The sequence below is a fragment of the Cervus canadensis genome, chromosome 25 (genome assembly GCF_019320065.1).
Source record: "Cervus canadensis isolate Bull #8, Minnesota chromosome 25, ASM1932006v1, whole genome shotgun sequence".
NCBI lineage: Eukaryota > Metazoa > Chordata > Mammalia > Artiodactyla > Cervidae > Cervus > Cervus canadensis.
Window position 1 is genome coordinate 7,387,151 of NC_057410.1, and position 16,837 is coordinate 7,403,987.

The 16,837-nt window shown below is 39.4% G+C and overlaps 1 protein-coding gene and 1 non-coding gene across 2 annotated transcripts; both read left to right on the forward strand.

Annotated features, from left to right (window-relative positions):
* The first annotated feature begins 1,510 nt into the window (after positions 1–1,510).
* On the forward strand, positions 1,511–3,284 carry LOC122427650 (dihydrofolate reductase-like). Its single transcript, XM_043447270.1, has one exon. It carries the CDS (start codon positions 1,631–1,633, stop codon positions 2,147–2,149), a length of 519 nt encoding a protein of 172 aa, XP_043303205.1. The 5' UTR covers positions 1,511–1,630; the 3' UTR covers positions 2,150–3,284.
* An 11,330-nt stretch (positions 3,285–14,614) lies between these two features.
* TRNAC-GCA lies at positions 14,615–14,686 on the forward strand. The gene has a single exon. It is a non-coding gene; the product is annotated as a tRNA-Cys (tRNA).
* The last annotated feature ends 2,151 nt before the right edge of the window (positions 14,687–16,837 follow it).

Consider the following 16,837-nt stretch of genomic DNA (forward strand, 5'->3'; position numbering starts at 1 on the left):
AAGGCATCAATTCCTCAGCATTCAGCCTTTTTTATTGTCCAACTCTCACATGACAACTGGAAAAACCATAGCTTAGCCTGCGTATGTACTCTGCTGCAGATTCAGTGATAAAGACTTTCTGATTCCATAATTAAACTCTCCTTTCTTAGACCTCACTCCTTCGCATGTTATTCCCCATGTCTGGAGTCTCTTCTGTCTTTATACTTCTGTTTATCCAGCAAACTCCTCCTTATCCTATAAAGACTAAGGCCAGGGGCTTCTTGTTGGATCAGTTTTTCCTGCAGCCCTCCCTCTGGAGCAGAGTCACTCTCATAATTCCCTCTAGATCCTACCCTTCCCAGCTTAGGTCCTGTCGTTTTGTGTTGCAGTTATTTGTTTGTCTCTGCGCAAGTCCTTTCCCCCATAGCCTGAGTCTCCTGAGGGCAAGGTCTGTGTCCTTCTCAACCCTCAGTTCTTCACACAGTAAATGAATGTAAAGTCAACTTAGAATGAAAGCTGGCCACCAACATCGCCGGAAGACTCAGAGGCTCCCCAGCCGTTGAAAGTTGTCCTTGGACTTTTTGTCCTGTTCCTTCTTATTCTGGTTTGTTGTCTTTCTGGCTTCTGATGTCCTTCGATACATCCCTCATCTCCCACTCTGTTTTCCCTCTGGACATACAACAGAACTTAGGTCTCTAAGCTGCTTAGGGCAGCAATTTTAAACCTCTGTGTCCTAAATATGTTGACTCTTGGAACAAAAAGAGAGGATGAGATGAAGTTACAGTGAGCTTGCTGGGAACGCAGAATTAATACCACATGCACAATATGCATGAATCTCAAAAATCCCAACACTGAGGCACACAGATGGATGCAAAGATGTGCTTGGTCACTTAGTCATGTCCAACCCTTTGTAACCCCATGGACTGTAGCTCGCCAGGTTCCTCTGTCCATGGGGATTCTCCAGACAAGAATACTGGAGTGGCTTACATGTTCTCCTCCAGGGTATCTTCCCAACCCAGGGATCAAACCCAGGTCTCCCTTATTGCAGGCAGATTCTTTACTATCTGAGCCACCAGGGAAGCCCATGAATACTGGAGTGGATAGCCTATCCCTTCTCCAGGGGAACTTCCTGACCCAGGAATCGAACCAGGGTCTCCTGCATTGCAGTCTGAGATGTACATACATAAACTAATTGATGCTTTTAGAAGTTGGGATGGTGGTTCTTTAGGGTTCTTCAGGAGTGAGGTGAGTTGAAAATGAGTTGAAAGGAACACAGGTAAGGAGGTCACTGGGGTGCTTTTTTATTTCTCTGTTTCTTCATCTACAGGTTCATTTTGTGAACATTTATCTGTACAGTTATGATCTGTGCTTTTCTGTATTATATAATACACATTTCTGGTCAGAGTCAGGGTCCGCCTTCTCGGCTGCACCCGCTGGGGATGCGGTGGATTTCAGCCTTCCCGTAGACTGGAAGAATCTGCTTAAAACAGCCTGCCTTGCAGACGCTGGGCTGGAGGAGGCCGGCTTCTGGCGCGACGTCGCAAGGCCAGGAGTCAACAGCCCGAGAGCCGGGCCGAGCCGGGAGCGCGGGCCCGCGGCCGCAGTTCCCGGGGCGTCTGCAGGCGCGAGCACGTCGTGACCCGGCGCTGTCATGGTTCGTCCGCTAAACTGCATCGTCGCTGTGTCCCAGAACATGGGCATCGGCAAGGACGGGAACCTGCCCTGGCCTCCACTCAGAAATGAATTCAGGTATTTCCAAAGAATGACTACAGTCTCTTCAGTAGAAGGTAAACAGAATTTGGTGATTATGGGTAGGAAGACCTGGTTCTCCATTCCAGAGAAGAATCGACCTTTAAAGGACAGAATTAATATAGTTCTCAGTAGAGAACTCAAGGACCCTCCAAAGGGAGCTCATTTTCTTGCCAAAAGTCTGGATGATGCCTTAGAACTTATTGAAGATCCAGAATTAACAAATAAAGTAGACATGGTTTGGATAGTGGGAGGCAGTTCTGTTTATAAGGAAGCCATGAACAAGCCAGGCCATCTTAGACTATTTGTGACAAGGATCATGCAAGAATTTGAAAGTGATACGTTTTTCCCAGAAATTGATTTTGAAAAATATAAACTTCTTCCAGAATACCCAGGATGTCCAGGAGGAAAAAGGCATTAAGTACAAATTTGAAGTATATGAAAAGAACAATTAATGTGAAAATGTTTTCCGATCTATTTCAAGCCTTTCTCCCCCCCAAAAAAACTGTATATTTTTTGTTGTAGAGACTTTGTTCACTTTAGATCTATTACTTCTAATCAATGTACTTTTATTCCCTATTCATCTTTTTTTTATTAATTATTATTGGAGTATACTTGCTTTACAATCTTGTTAGTTTCTGCTGTAGAGCAAAGTGAATAAGCTATACATATACATATATCCCCTCTATCAAGACAGCCCGAAGTGGAAGGGTCCCCTGGTGGCTAGAGTTGAAACCATATTCTGTAGAGCTAGGGAGTAAGTCCAAAGGTCAGAAATGGACCCTAAACAGGAAAACTAGCATTCAGTTATTAAATTAGATCAAAAGGGGGACTAAGAATTACTCCATATAGATCACACTACTGAAAAAACTTCTGTTCACTCAGACCATTCCACAAGGATAGTGATGAACAGCTACAACACTACCTTTTGATGGTTAAGAGAACGTCTGAGACCTTTAAAAACTTTGTTTCTGAACTTCAGTGAGATTTCACAGGATGTTACAATGATAGAAGAAGAATTGGCTGCTCTTTACAAAAAAGGATAATCTAAAATCAAGCATAATGGCTGAAATTTTAAAAGGTAATAAATTGAGAATAAATGTTGCTAGAAACCAAAATTAGTAAGTTAGAAACTAAACATCACAGAATTAAAAAATGAAGACTAAACCATGTTTTACCCATCTTGTTAGCAAAGATTTAGATTACTAATATAAAAAAATAGCATTTTCTGCCTTATAAATTGGTACAACCTTTTTAGTGTGTAAGTCAGCAATATCAATTAAAATTCAAAATATTCTGGGTTTGGACCCAGGACTTCCACTTCTAAAAATTATTCCTGAACAAAGAGATGGGCCCAAGAATATTTGTTGCAAAATTTTGTTTTAAACTTAGAAAGAACCCAAATGTTGATTAATAAAATGATTTAATATGTCTATAAAATGTAACATGTGCAGCAGTAAAAAAAGGATGACTGAAAAATGCCAAAAACTGCTAAGAAGCAACTTATGTATCAACTCAAAATGTTTAATAAATGTTAATGTGTGGGAAAAAAAAAATAATACACATTTCTGTATTATACAATATACAACACAGAATGTCTTGTTATGTTAAAATAGTGTTAAAATTTTAATACCACAATGGGAAATCCTTTTTAATTAATTAGTTTATTGATTTACTTTTGGCCACACTGGGTCTTGATTGCTGTGTGTGGGCTTTCTCTAGTTGCGGTGAGCAGGGACTCCTCTCTAATTGAGGCGCACGGGCTTCTCATTGCGACGGCTTCTCTTGTTCCGGAGCACCGGCTCTAGGCAAGCAGAGGAGTTGCAGCTCCTGAGCTTAGCTACCCCGTGGAAGGTGGGCTCTTTCTGGACCAGGGGTCGAACAAGTGTCCCCTGCATTGCAAGGCAGATTCTTTGCATTGCAAAGGTCCAGATCTCACTGGACCACCAGGGAGATAATTTTATACCCAGGAGAAGAGGAAGAAGTTTTCAAGTCTGACAATACAATCTTTTATCAAGAATGTGCAAACATGAGAACTCTTTGTTTTTAGAAGTGTCGACTGGCAAAAGATCTTTGGAAAGCAATTTAGCATTATCCCGTAAGGCTGTAAATATGCATATCCTATAACTCAGTAATTCCATATCTAAGCCACAGGAATTCTTGCTTATCTGTATCAGAAAGCGTGTAAAAAAAATAAACATAGAAGCATTGTTCATGAATAAAAACATAAGGAAAAGCAAAAAAAGACAGAAAAGAAACAATTAGAATGATCCACTATCAAGGAAATGAATAAATAAGTGGCTTCATAGTCACACAACAAGACAGTGAAAATAAAATAATACAAGTACTCACATCAATAGAGTAATATTTTGAGAGACAAAATGGTAAATGAAAAATAGTCTCAAGAGACTACATGCAATCCAATGTTTATAAAGCCTCCAGACTAGCAAAATAATGTATACAGATGTGATGAAGCCATAAAAGAACGCAGAAGCACAGTAAACATACAGTCTAGAAGAGTGATTGCCTCTGGGATGGGGGAGGGAGATGCAGCGGAGGGTGTCAGGGAGCCGCCTTAGGAATGTCCCTGGCTAACTCTCAGGTCAAGGAACGGGTTACTATTGTGCTGTGTAACTTGCTTGTGTGTTATCTGTATTCATGTAGGCATATAGATATCAACCAAAGAAAAATTTATCTGCCTTCCTTTTCGGTATGAGTACATCTCTTACCTGATCTCCTTTATAAACACTCATTAAAGGAAAAACTGATTATGTTAATAACAACAAAGCCTTTTTTTCCTAAAGCACAAAGCAAAAAAGAGCTGTGAGCTAATAAAAGCTATCTACCCATTTCTGGTCAAGGCTATGGTTTTTCCAGTGGTCATGTATGGATGTGAGAGTTGGACTGTGAAGAAAGCTGAGGGCCAAAAAATTGATGCTTTTGAACTGTGGTGTTGGAGAAGACTCTTGAGAGTCCGTTGGACTGCAAGGAGATCCAACCAGTCCATCCTGAAGGAGATCCGTCCTGGGTGTTCATTGGAAGGACTGATGCTGAAGCTGAAACTCCAGTACTTTGGCCACCTCATGTGAAGAGTTGACTCACTGGAAAAGACCCTGATGCTGGGAAGGATTGGGGGCAGGAGGAGAAGGGGATGACAGAGGGTGAGATGGCTGGATGGCGTCACCGACTCCATGGGCATGAGTTTGAGTAAACTCCGAGAGCTGGTGATGGACAGGGAGGCCTGGCATGCTGCGATTCATGGGGTCGCAAAGAGTCCGACACGACTGAGCGACTGAACTGAACTGACCCATTTCTGAGAGAGAGAAAGTGGGCGGAGGGGGTTGCTGAGGAAGCATGGCAGAGGAAACAGTGGCCAAAATGTATCCTTTGAGAATAAAGGCACAAAGCTGGGAGAGGTGGAGCTCTACAGAGCCCGTGGGGAGACCCTGGCTCCAGGAACTGTGATAGAGATGGGAGTGAGAAGGTGGAGCAGAAGTCAAGGAGGTTATTTGAAGATTGCTATATAAAAGTCTAATCCACTCAACGTCCCTCCACTGACCCAGGTAGAAAATTCCTGGATGGAAAAATCACATACTCTTGGCAAATGCTGCTTCTTGGTGAAAGGGGCTCAGGTTAGATTTTAGTACTTCTTTCAAGGGGAGCTGGGACCTCCAGAGCCTTTCTGAAGGTCTGCAGGCAGAAACATTTCAGTTTTCTGTTCCCAGGGAAAGGCTTCAGTTGAATCTGTTATCATTTGCCCATCTACTGTCCTGCTTTCAGAATGCTGTTGCTATTTTCTCTTCTTAGCCCTTGGGTTTTTGCCCTTTTATTAAATTCCTTTATCATGATGAAGGGGCGGGAGCAAGGTGGCAGGAGATTTCAGGCAAACTTGAATATCCAGTCCCCTGTTAACCAAAGTCTCTGTAAATTTTACCACAAGAAAAATAAGGAATATTTAATCAAATTAAGTTGAGGAGATAAAATGTTTGTGTACACGTTTAGTGGGTTGTTAAAAATGAAACGGAACTGAAAATATTAGGGTATATCTTATGTAGCAAGAGTAAGTACTGTTTCTTGAAATGTGTGTATTATTTAAATGTGGTTCTTATTGTGGGTATGATTTTTTTTTCAGTTTGAAAAGCTCTCACTTAAATATAGCTCTCAAAGGCCAGAATGGGGCTTCCGGGTTCAGAGACGCTGACAGTTTTCTGGATCATGGGGCTGGAAAATAGCTAGCCACATACTAGTTCTAAATCAACTGCTGAATTCTTGAGGATCAGCCCTGTGAGAGGAGAGCTGAGTGCTCAGGGATGAGGTTCAGTAATTTCTTACAGTGTGCGTGCATGCCTGGTCACTTCAGTCACGTCCAACTATTTGCAACCCAATGGACTGTAGCCCGCCAGATTCCTCTGTCCAGGGAATTCTCTACTCAAGAATACTGGAGTGGGATGCCATTTCCTTCTCCAGGGGATCTTCCCGACCCAGGGATTGAACCTACATCTCTTACGTCTCCTGCATTGACAGGCAGGTTCTTTACCACTAGTGCCACCTAGGAGGCCCTTCTTATAGTATATCCTCTTGTAAAAATCACTATTCATAAATGAATAACTTGGCAACCATGCATGCATGCATTGGAGAAGGAAATGGCAACCCACTCTAGTATTCTTGCCTGGAGAATCCCAGGGACAGAGGAGCCTGGTGGGCTGCCGTCTATGGGGTTGCACAGAGTTGGACATGACTAAGGTGACTTAGCAGCAGTAGCAAACACATAAAAGAGCAAACAAAATTTTTTAAAGTTTGCTGATTTTCTACAATGTGGGCAGGCACTGCCTTAGGGTTTTACTGAGAGAACCAAAGAACTGTCCTAAGAAGGAAAATTGTTGTTGTGTGACTAAGTCGTGTCTGACTCTGATGTGACCCAGTGGACTGTAGCCCACCAGGCTTCTCTGTCCATGGGACTCAGGCAAGAATACTAGAGTGGGTTGCCACTTCCTTCTCCAGGGGATCTTCCCTACCCGGGGATAGAACCCAGGTCTCCTGCATTGGCAGGCAGATTCTTCACCACTGAGCCACAAAGGAGGCCCAAGAAAGAAAATGCTACATCATTAAAAGTCTAAGGTTGGGACAGTGGAAAAAACAGTTCTATATGATGATCTTAGTATGTTCTAGAGATACAAAAAACCAGAGGGATGTTATGTATGTATAAAATTTAATTTATTCTATTTCATTGAGCCAGGCTGAAATGAGAATCACATGCAATCATTCAGGGAAAGTACTTTGAAAATGAAAAAAAGTAATATACAATTTTAATGTAAGGTAAAACCTCAGATATCTGTGGTCCCTTATGGTGTGGGGAATGTAAGGATGTTTTTTATCACACAATGAGTAGGAGGGGACATTTGCAGGGTTATATTTATGCTTTCATATTTTGGGATGGAATATTTTCCAGCTGTCAGAAATGCTGAAAGGTCAGCACAGCCAGCTACAGAGTTTGTTACTAACTAAGCTGTTTTTCACATCTTCTGTATGATGCTAGTTTACTCATTGTCCTTCTTTCTGGGTGACCGTAGATAATTGATGCTTTCTCACCTTACTTTCCACATTGGTGATTATAGATATACAGACATGGAATTACAGGTGTTGAGCCAGCAATGGAAGATTCCTTTCAGTGCTAACTGTCTGTGTCAATCCTCTACCAACCTAGTGACCTGGGCCCATTTTCCCCTTGAACTCGTTAATCAAGTCCTTTCCATGAACCCACCCTCAAATCAGTTTAACTGTGACAGCCACCCTGAGACATGATCCTTCCCACGGCTCCCAGATCAAAAGAGAACAATCTCTACGGGAAAGTATTTCTGGCCACTTCCAGAAAGCAGTCATTGGCACAATGTAGTGCTCAAATAACGTGAGAAAAACCAATCCACATACCACTACATTTTACTTGTTGATTTTAGAAGAACTAAAATCTGTGCCTGCAGCAGAGGAAAGACTCCCATGAACACAGAAGTTGAGATCGTCAACTCTATCATGTACTGTACTTCTAAGTGCTGAGGTCAGGAAGGGAATGTTTGCATTGGTTTCTAGCAGACTATATGGCTTCATGAGATTGTTCTTGATCTCATTAAAAAAAGAAAAATCTATCTCTAACTGGGAAAAAGAAACAATTATAAAAATATTAAAGAAAATGTTGGAAATTCTAAAAAAAAAAAGAAAGATTGGGGATAGTGAAGGTTCTCCTAAGCAACAAACAACTCCAGCATTTTAAAAGAAAATGTTGTTAGATTTGACCCTATAAAAATTGATGTACAAAAAAATAAGAAAAATGTGTGTTGGTGTATATAAAAAATTAAAATACACTTTAAATATTTTGCGATTTTAGTTGTCATATATACCTCAAGAAAGCTGAAAAGATTAAAAGGCCAACCATTGATAGGGAGAATTCTGCCAATGTATTAATAAATAGACATTTAATATCTAGAAAATATAAAAGATTCTATGAGTTTAAAAAAATACACAAATAGGAAATAGAAAAAAGATGCAAAGATGCATAGCTAGAAAAAGAAGTAGCCATTAGCCTCTGAAAAGATATTCAGCTTGATAAAATCATGTAAAGATTATGTATTATTGGTCATCATCGTTGTTGTTCAGTCACTCAGTCATGTCCAACTCTTCACGACCCCATGGACTGCAGCACACCAGGCTTCCCTGTTCTTCACTGTCTCCCAGAGTTTGCTCAAACTCATGTCCGTTGAGTCTGTGATGCCACCCAGCCATCTCGCCCACTGTCATCCCCCTCTCCTCCCACCTTCAATCTTTCCAGCATCAGGGTCTTTTCAAATGAGTCAGTTCTTCGCATCAGGTGGCCAAAGTATTGGAGCTTCAGCATCAGTCCTTCCAATGAATATTCAGGATTGATTTCCTTTAGGATTGACTGGTTTGATCTTCTTGCAGTCCAAGGGATGCTCAAGAGTCTTCTCCATGGTTCAGAAGCATTAATCCTTTGGCACTCAGCCTTCTTTATGGTCCAACTCTCGCATCCATACATGACTACTGGAAAAACCATAGCTTTAACTAGACAGACCTTTGTTGGCAAAGTAATGTCCATGCTTTTTAATATGCTGTCTAGGTTTGTCACAGCTTTTCTTCCAAGGAGCAAGCGTTTTTTAATTTCATGGCTGCAGTTGCCATCTGCAACTGATTTTGGAGCCCAAGAAAATAAAGTCTGTCACTGTTCCCATTGTTTCCCCATCTATTTGCCATGAAGTGATGGGACCGGATACCATGATCTTAGTTTTTTGAATAGTGAGTTTTAATCCAGCTTTTTCACTCTCCTTTTTCACCTGCAGATGAAAGAGGCTCTTTAGTTCTTCTTCGCTTTTTGCATAAGGCTGGTGTCAACTGCATATCTGAGGTTATTGATATTTCTCCCTGCAATCTTGATTCCAGCTTGTGCTTCATCCAGCCTGCCATTTCACATGATGTACTCTGCATATGAGTTAAATAAGCAAGATGACAATATACAGCCTTGATGTACTCCTTTCCCAATTTGGAACCAGTTCATTGTTCCATGTCTTACTCTAACTGTTGCTTCTTGACCTGCCTACAGCTCTCTCAGGAGGCAGGTCAGGGGATCTGGTATTCCCATCTCTTTAAGAATTTCTCACAGTTTGTTGTGATCCACACAGTCAAAGGCTTTAGCATAGTCAGTGAAGCAGATGTTTTTCTGGAATGCTCTTGCTTTTTTTAATAGTCAACGGATGTTGGATCTGGGTCATCATAGGAGTAAAATTAAAAAATAGATATCAAGGATTGGCATATGGGGAGATAGACATTCAGATACAGTTGGTGTACTTTAAATTGCTACTGCCTATTTGCTGGATTATTAGTGGTTTCATTAAAATTTGCAGTTGCATTCTTGGACCCAGCAATCTACCACCAAGTATCTATTCAAAAGAACAATTCATACACATACATAAAAGTTTTACAAGTATGTTTATTTCTACGTTCTCTGAAATAGCAAGCATGGAATCTAAAAATAACAGAAAATATAAAAGACACTATGAGTTTAAAAAAGTTAAGTAAATAAATATATAATAGAATATACTTATACATTAAAATTTTGTACTTTATATAATGAAGTGCATACATAATCATATAAATAAGTTTAAATGTGTATAGTTATGTAAAATTATATATATCTGAATGAATTATGGTATATATATTTGAATATGCACAGTAATTAAAAGGAATGAAGAAAATTAATGTATACCAATGTGGAAAGAGCCCCAAGATGGACTGGGACTTTTGCAAAATGCAAGTTACATTAGAATGAGACAGAGGGCAGGGAGAGGAAACATTAACTCTTTAGCTACTCTGTAATAATGAGCATGTATCAGGAAGTATTGGTATGTTATTTACATAATTGTTATTAATAAATTTGAGAAAGAAATTAAACAATGCGGGAAAGGAAAGAGAGGGGAAGGGGCGGGAGGGAGAGGAAAGGAAGGGACAGGAAGTAGAACTTCTGCATGCACGAGGCACGAAATCGTCAGGGTGAGAAGCACCTGGGCTCCTTAATGATGGTTTCCTCTAGAGAGACCTCATTGCCTTCACCTAAAGTTCTCTTTACAAGAGAAATAGAGCAGTCATTCATAGCCCAGTCTCAGGAACCAGGTTGTTGGGTTCAAATAAACCTCACCAGACGTATGATCTTGGTCCACTTACTAGGCCTATCTGTACCTCAGTGTTCTCATGTGGAAAGGAGAGGGGAAAAATAGCATCTACTACATGAAGTTCCTGTAAAGATTAAATAAATAAAATATCTTTGGCGCATCACTGATACACGGCAGACACCCAGTGAATGCAAGTTCTCACTACCGATACCGACGGGCATCCCCTCTATTTTTTGGCTGCGAATTATGTTGAAGAGCACTGCTCTCTTTTCTTGTCTAGAATACAGGGAGAGAAAGCTGTGTTGGAAACCCACCCAGATGTGAGTAGATCCAGGTGGGCAGCATGGCCCCTGGCATCATATAGCCTGAAGACCCAGTAGGTTAGGTTCTAAGGCAAAAAACAATCAATACCTACCTCGCATCATTGTAAGAGTTAAAAATAGTGTTTCTGTAGTGTTTAATAGTGCCTGTTAGTAAATGATTCTGTTCAGTTCACTCAGTCGTGTCCGGCTCTTTGCGTAAACGGTAGCTGTTATTAATCATGGTCTGAGACTACCTAAGCTGGTTTGTTTTAAAATTTGGAAAATCAGCTTCATTAGTAGCACTGTTAGCACAGAAACCTTGACCAAATATAAGTCTAAATGTTGGACTAAGAACCCAGAGTTCTAGAAAGAGAAAATTAGAAAATTTTGCCAACTTCCATGGTACCTTTTAAGAAGTTATTTAATCAAATGAAATAATTCATTAATGGTGATAGGGTCTGTAGCCAGAACACAGAACTACTCACTGTGATTATGCATGAACTTCATTTGAAATTCTCAGACTTCTCTTTTTATGTGTTCTATGAAGTCATTAAGCTGGAAATTTTCATGGGATTTTCACCTACTAGTTTTGGCTTGTTCTAGTTTCTAAAAGAGCTCCATGCCTATGTGCTAGCATTCCTGGGCCACCTGCATGATTTTATCCCTACTTTTTTGAACTTTACCAACAATTTCAGAGAGGTTGGGTAGGGTGGTTCTTATTCAAAATTTTCAATGATTGGTTGAAAGGAATAGCACTATATAGTTATTCCTTCCCTTATATCCCATAGTTATTTGTCTTATATTAACTCCAGTTGATTCCTCTTGCAAGTGACTATAGTGACACCCCAACTCCATCCTTCCAACAGGAAATGTCTCTGTCCAGTCTGAACCAGAGCATTTTAACCACTTAGGGTAATAGATGATTTTCTACCCTACATTATATTGACATGTCTTACCTCCTAGCTTATAAATGCCTTGAGGAATCAAAGTGTATTCATATAGCCTCATAAGCCTAATAAAACACTTTATGATAAATTATGATAGAAAAATAAGAAAGCCTATCCTAAGATTTTTTTAATCTCTAGGATAATTTAAAAATTAAGGACTATGATTTTAATTGTTAAAAAAATACCAATTTAATTTTTAAATACCAGTATGATTATACCAGTTATTATACTAATGGCTTACTTTTTATCCTGATATTATACTTTTCATCATAAGAACATTTTATTTTAAAGAAGTAATATTTTATTTTAAGGAAATAAGTTTATTAACATTTTATTTTAAAGAAATAATTTCATAAGATTAAAAAATTTTTTTCAATTTAATGGATTAGAAAAATCTAAATAGGTTAGCTCCTTTATAAAGATGTCTTGAAAATTTACGGATCAGTCTCATGCTATGGATGTATCATACATGTATAATATAAATATAGGGTTGACCCTAAGCAATATTTTTAAATTCCTTATAGTCTTAGACTTTTTATAAAAGCACTTTCTTTGAACACTTAATGTATATTATCTTGTTCAATCTTCACAGCAACTAAACCTAGAAGTAGAATATTCATGCATCTATCATTCATTCATTAAGTACTTTTTGAGACCCTACCAGATATCAGATATGGTACTGAGTGCATTAGAATAAAATAGTTGAGGGGTGGGAAGGAAGAAGGTACCCATCCTCATGGATCTTATGAAAGGAAGAGAGAGAGAACAAATAAACATCTAATAGAATATCAGGTAATAAATATTATCCCTTCCCTCCCCCAAAAGCATAAGGAGAAGGATTGGGGAGATGGTGGGGGTAATAGTTAATTCATATAAAATGTCCTAAAAGGTCTCTTTGAAGGGTTAACATTTGAGCAGAGACCTGAATAAAAACAGGGCAAAAATCACGCAGATAACCAGACAAGAAAAAATATTCTATGCAGAGAAAATCACAAGTGCAAATGTCCTGAGGTGAGAGCATTTTAGCTTAAAGTGAGGGTGGAAAGGCAGACAGAGGCCACACCCTACAGGGCCTCTTGAATCATAGCAAGAATCTTGAGAATTTTCTCTAAATGTGATAAGAAACAAGGGGTTCTGAGCAAGGAAATGACATAATCTTAATGACTTCTATACTAAACATATTAGTTACAGGTTGAGAATAGAATACTGGCTGGGACAAGAGTGGAGGCAGCACCCTGTTTTATTTTTTAACATGTAGGCATTGGGCTTTACTGAATGCTTTTTCTGCATTCATTGAAATGATCCATATGGTTTTTCTCCTTTAATTTACTTCATATAGAAAATTGCATTAAAGTGCATACTAACGTTAACCATCTAAACATACACAAATGAAACACTCTTGTTCATAATGAATTTTTAATTCATTACTCAATTCAGTTTCCTTCTAATTTATTCAGAATATTTTCTGTGTTTGTACATGAAGTGGGCCTATAATAATCTTTTCTTACATAGTACTTACCCAATTTTTTCTCAGGATTATACCAGTCTCATAAGTTGTGTAGTTATTGGAGAGAAAGTGAAAAGATCATTTGTGGCCAAATGGGACATACAGGAAGTTGGAATTGTGTTAATTTGCCAATGAGAATCTGATAAAGTTTTGAACTCTATCCTCTAACCAGATATGATGACGAGTCTTTAGAAAAGAAGACAGAAATAAAAGACAAAAAGAAGACAATAATAATATTGGTTGCAGTGGTATTTAAAGAGTTTTAATGAACCTCCCCCCCAAAAAAAATTTATGAAATTAACAACTGATTAATTTACAACTTTTCAGCAACCCATCGTACTCAAGCCACCAGCTAGTTTTGCAAGTTTCTAGAAGGACTTGAATACCCAAATCTAGTAAGAAAATGATTGATTGTAAATAAATTCCAGTCTTGTATTCTGAACAGCTCAAAGTACGATATATGGTGTATCTCACTGATACACCTCTTCTTACAGGTTAGGAATCTGAGGCCCAAAGAGGGCCTTAGATTACTTATCCAAGGCCACTCAGCTTAAACAATAGGGAGCCCCAATGGGAGACCTTATTGGATGCCAAGATAAGAAGGAAAGATGAGTGAAAGATGAGAACCAAGTTGCCAGTCTGATTCATTTTGGTGGTAAAGTTAACAAAGTCAGGAGGAGGAGCTGGTTAGGGTGTCTGAGGAAGAATTCAGTATGGAACTTGACAGGTTTATGCTGCTGGTGGAATATACTGATGGAAAAGTCAAGCACTCTGTTAAAAATAGAAATCTCAATCTTAGCAGAAGGGTTAGGGTCAAGACGGGAATTTGGAAAGTCTCAACTTAAAGCTGAACAGTGAGAGCAAGTGAAATGCAGAACAAATATTCTGAAAACAAATTATAATTATCCTCTCTGAGGTTGCGGGTGGATAAAAGGATAGTGTAAGCATACATAATTGTTCTTTGGTTAGCAAAAAACATTAAGGCGTTGTCTTTCTGAAATAAGCCAATAATTGAACCTCAATTATCATCATATTGTAAAAAGAGTTTAGTTGCTATTTCCTAAAGGCTATATATGTGACAGTCTGTTTCCTTCCTGAAATAAGCCAATAATTGAACCTCAGTTATCATCATATCGTAAAGAGAGTTAGTTGCTCTTTCCTAAAGGCTGTATAGGTGAGAGTCTGTTTCCTATGGGCTGTGTTCCTCAACGTGAGTCTGGTTTCCCCATTAGAAGCATGAGGAAATGTTGACTTCACTCAGCTCCACTCCTCTTTCTTCAAAGGCTCCCCTTTGGCCAAACTTGTTTCAGCTTGGAAATGGCTCTAGAATGATGGAAATCTGTCCCCATACCTCTTCCAGCTTCCTTTTTTGGCTTTAATGCTTCCAGAACAATCTGTGGATGTTTTAGAAGCACAAGACAGTATTAGTTTTAATTTACTGTTTATTTTATTTTGGCTTCCCTGGTGGCTAAGTTGGTAAAGAATCTGCCTGCAACGCAGGAGACCCAGGTTCAATCCCTGGGTGGGGAAAATCCCTGGAGAATGTAATGGCTACCCACTCCAGTATTCTTGCCTGGAGAATTCCATGGACAGAGGAGCCGGGCAGGCTACAGTCCATGGGGTCCCAAAGAGCTGGAGACGACTGAGCAGCTAACATTTTCACTTTTCACTATTTATTTACTTAGATTTCTCTACATGTCAGTGGGTGTGGTGGTTAAAATCAGCTCAGCAAAGTTCCTGTTGAGCATCTGGGTGACAGCTGCTGTGTTTGGGGACAGGATGGAGGTGGACTCAGCTCCACCACACCTTATCCAGATGGAGCTCTGAACAGCAGAGCTCAGGACAGCCCAACTCAGCAAGATAGAAATCAGAGCATCCCTTGATTGCCTTTAGTATTTTTGGCAATTTGGAGACCATCACATTTTGTCTTGGATTTCATAGTTTTCTTCTTCTCAGAAATTTCCATAAAAAATCCTGATTTGTGGTAAAGGACTTTTTTTTTTTTTTTACTTTTATGGAGTCTTTATTATTTACTAAAAATTGGATTTCATTATATATATTGTTCCATGACATATTATATTCTTTTTTTTTTTTTATTAGTTGGAGGCTAATTACTTCACAACATTTCAGTGGGTTTTGTCATACATTGATATGAATCAGCCACAGATTTACACGTATTCCCCATCCCGATCCCCCCTCCCACCTCCCTCTCCACCTGATTCCTCTGGGTCTTCCCAGTGCACCAGGCCCGAGCACTTGTCTCATGCATCCCACCTGGGCTGGGGATCTGTTTCACCACAGATAGTATACATGCTGTTCTTTCAAAACATCCCACCTTCACCTTCTCCCACAGAGTTCAAAAGTCTGTTCTGTATTTCTGTGTCTCTTTTTCTGTTTTGCATAAAGGGTTGTCGTTACCATCTTTCTAAATTCCATGTATATGTGTTAGTATGCTGTAATATTCTTTATCTTTCTGGCTTACTTCACTCTGTATAATAGGCTCCAGTTTCATCCATCTCATTAGGACTGATTCAAATGAATTCTTTTTAACGGCTGAGTAATATTCCATGGTGTATATGTACCACAGCTTCTTTATCCATTCGTCTGCTGATGGGCATCTAGGTTGCTTCCATGTCCTGGCTATTATAAACAGTGCTGCGATGAACATTGGGGTGCACGTGTCTCTTTCAGATCTGGTTTCCTCAGTGTATATGCCCAGAAGTGGGATTGCTGGGTCATATGGCAGTTCTATTTCCAGTTTTTGGTAAAGGACTTTTAAACTGTGGTGTTGGAGAAGATTGTTGAGGGTCCCTTGGACTGCAAGGATATCAAACCAGTCAATTCTAAAGGAAATCAATCCTGAATATTCATTGGAGGGACTGATGCTGAGGCTGAAGCTCCAATACTTTGGCCACCTGATATGAAGAACTGACTCATTGGAAAAGCCCCTGATGCTGGGAAAGATTGAGGGCAGGAGGAGAAGGGGACAACAGAGGAAGAGATGGTTGGATGGCATCACTGACTCAATGGACATGAATTTGAGCAAGCTCTGGGAGATGGTGATGGACAGGAAAGCCTGGTGTGCTGCAGTCCGTGGGGTTGCAAAAGAGTTGGACACAACTGAGTGACTGAACAACAACAAAGGTTATTGCTTTACTTAAGTAGTCCCCAAAAAATCAGATCCTAGTTATCCATCAATTTCCTTCCTTCTTCTTCGTTTTTCTTCTATTTGCTTGCCATCTAATAAAGTATAACTTTGAGGGAATTAACTGTTAAGCCAAATATTTTGTTAGCAATAGTGGCAAAACAGAATTACTTATACCCAGTAACTTCTAAATGTGTTTATGATTCTGAAATACAAGTCAACAAAGGTGGTCTCAGGGAATGTAGTTCCAGAAATATGCTATTCAAAACCCGTGCTGCCCCAAAGCAATTTTTATCAACTAAGGGATAAAATATATTAATTGTATTCAGCTATTATTGTGAAATTATATGCTGTATACACTCATAGAAAAATGCAATTCTTTATCAATGAGGTATCATTTTTCATAGGAAAGACCTTACTCAAGAAAGGGGCAGTGTGACTGAGCAGAATGAATGAGCTGCAGGGTTATATAGAGGTGAGGCGCACTCTGGCATTTACTGTGCAAATTATTTAACATACAATAATTACCCTCACAG

Excerpts from the sequence above, each read along its gene's own strand:
- LOC122427650 (XM_043447270.1), top strand. The coding sequence starts at position 1,631 with ATGGTTCGTCCGCTAAACTGCATCGTCGCTGTGTCCCAGAACATGGGC.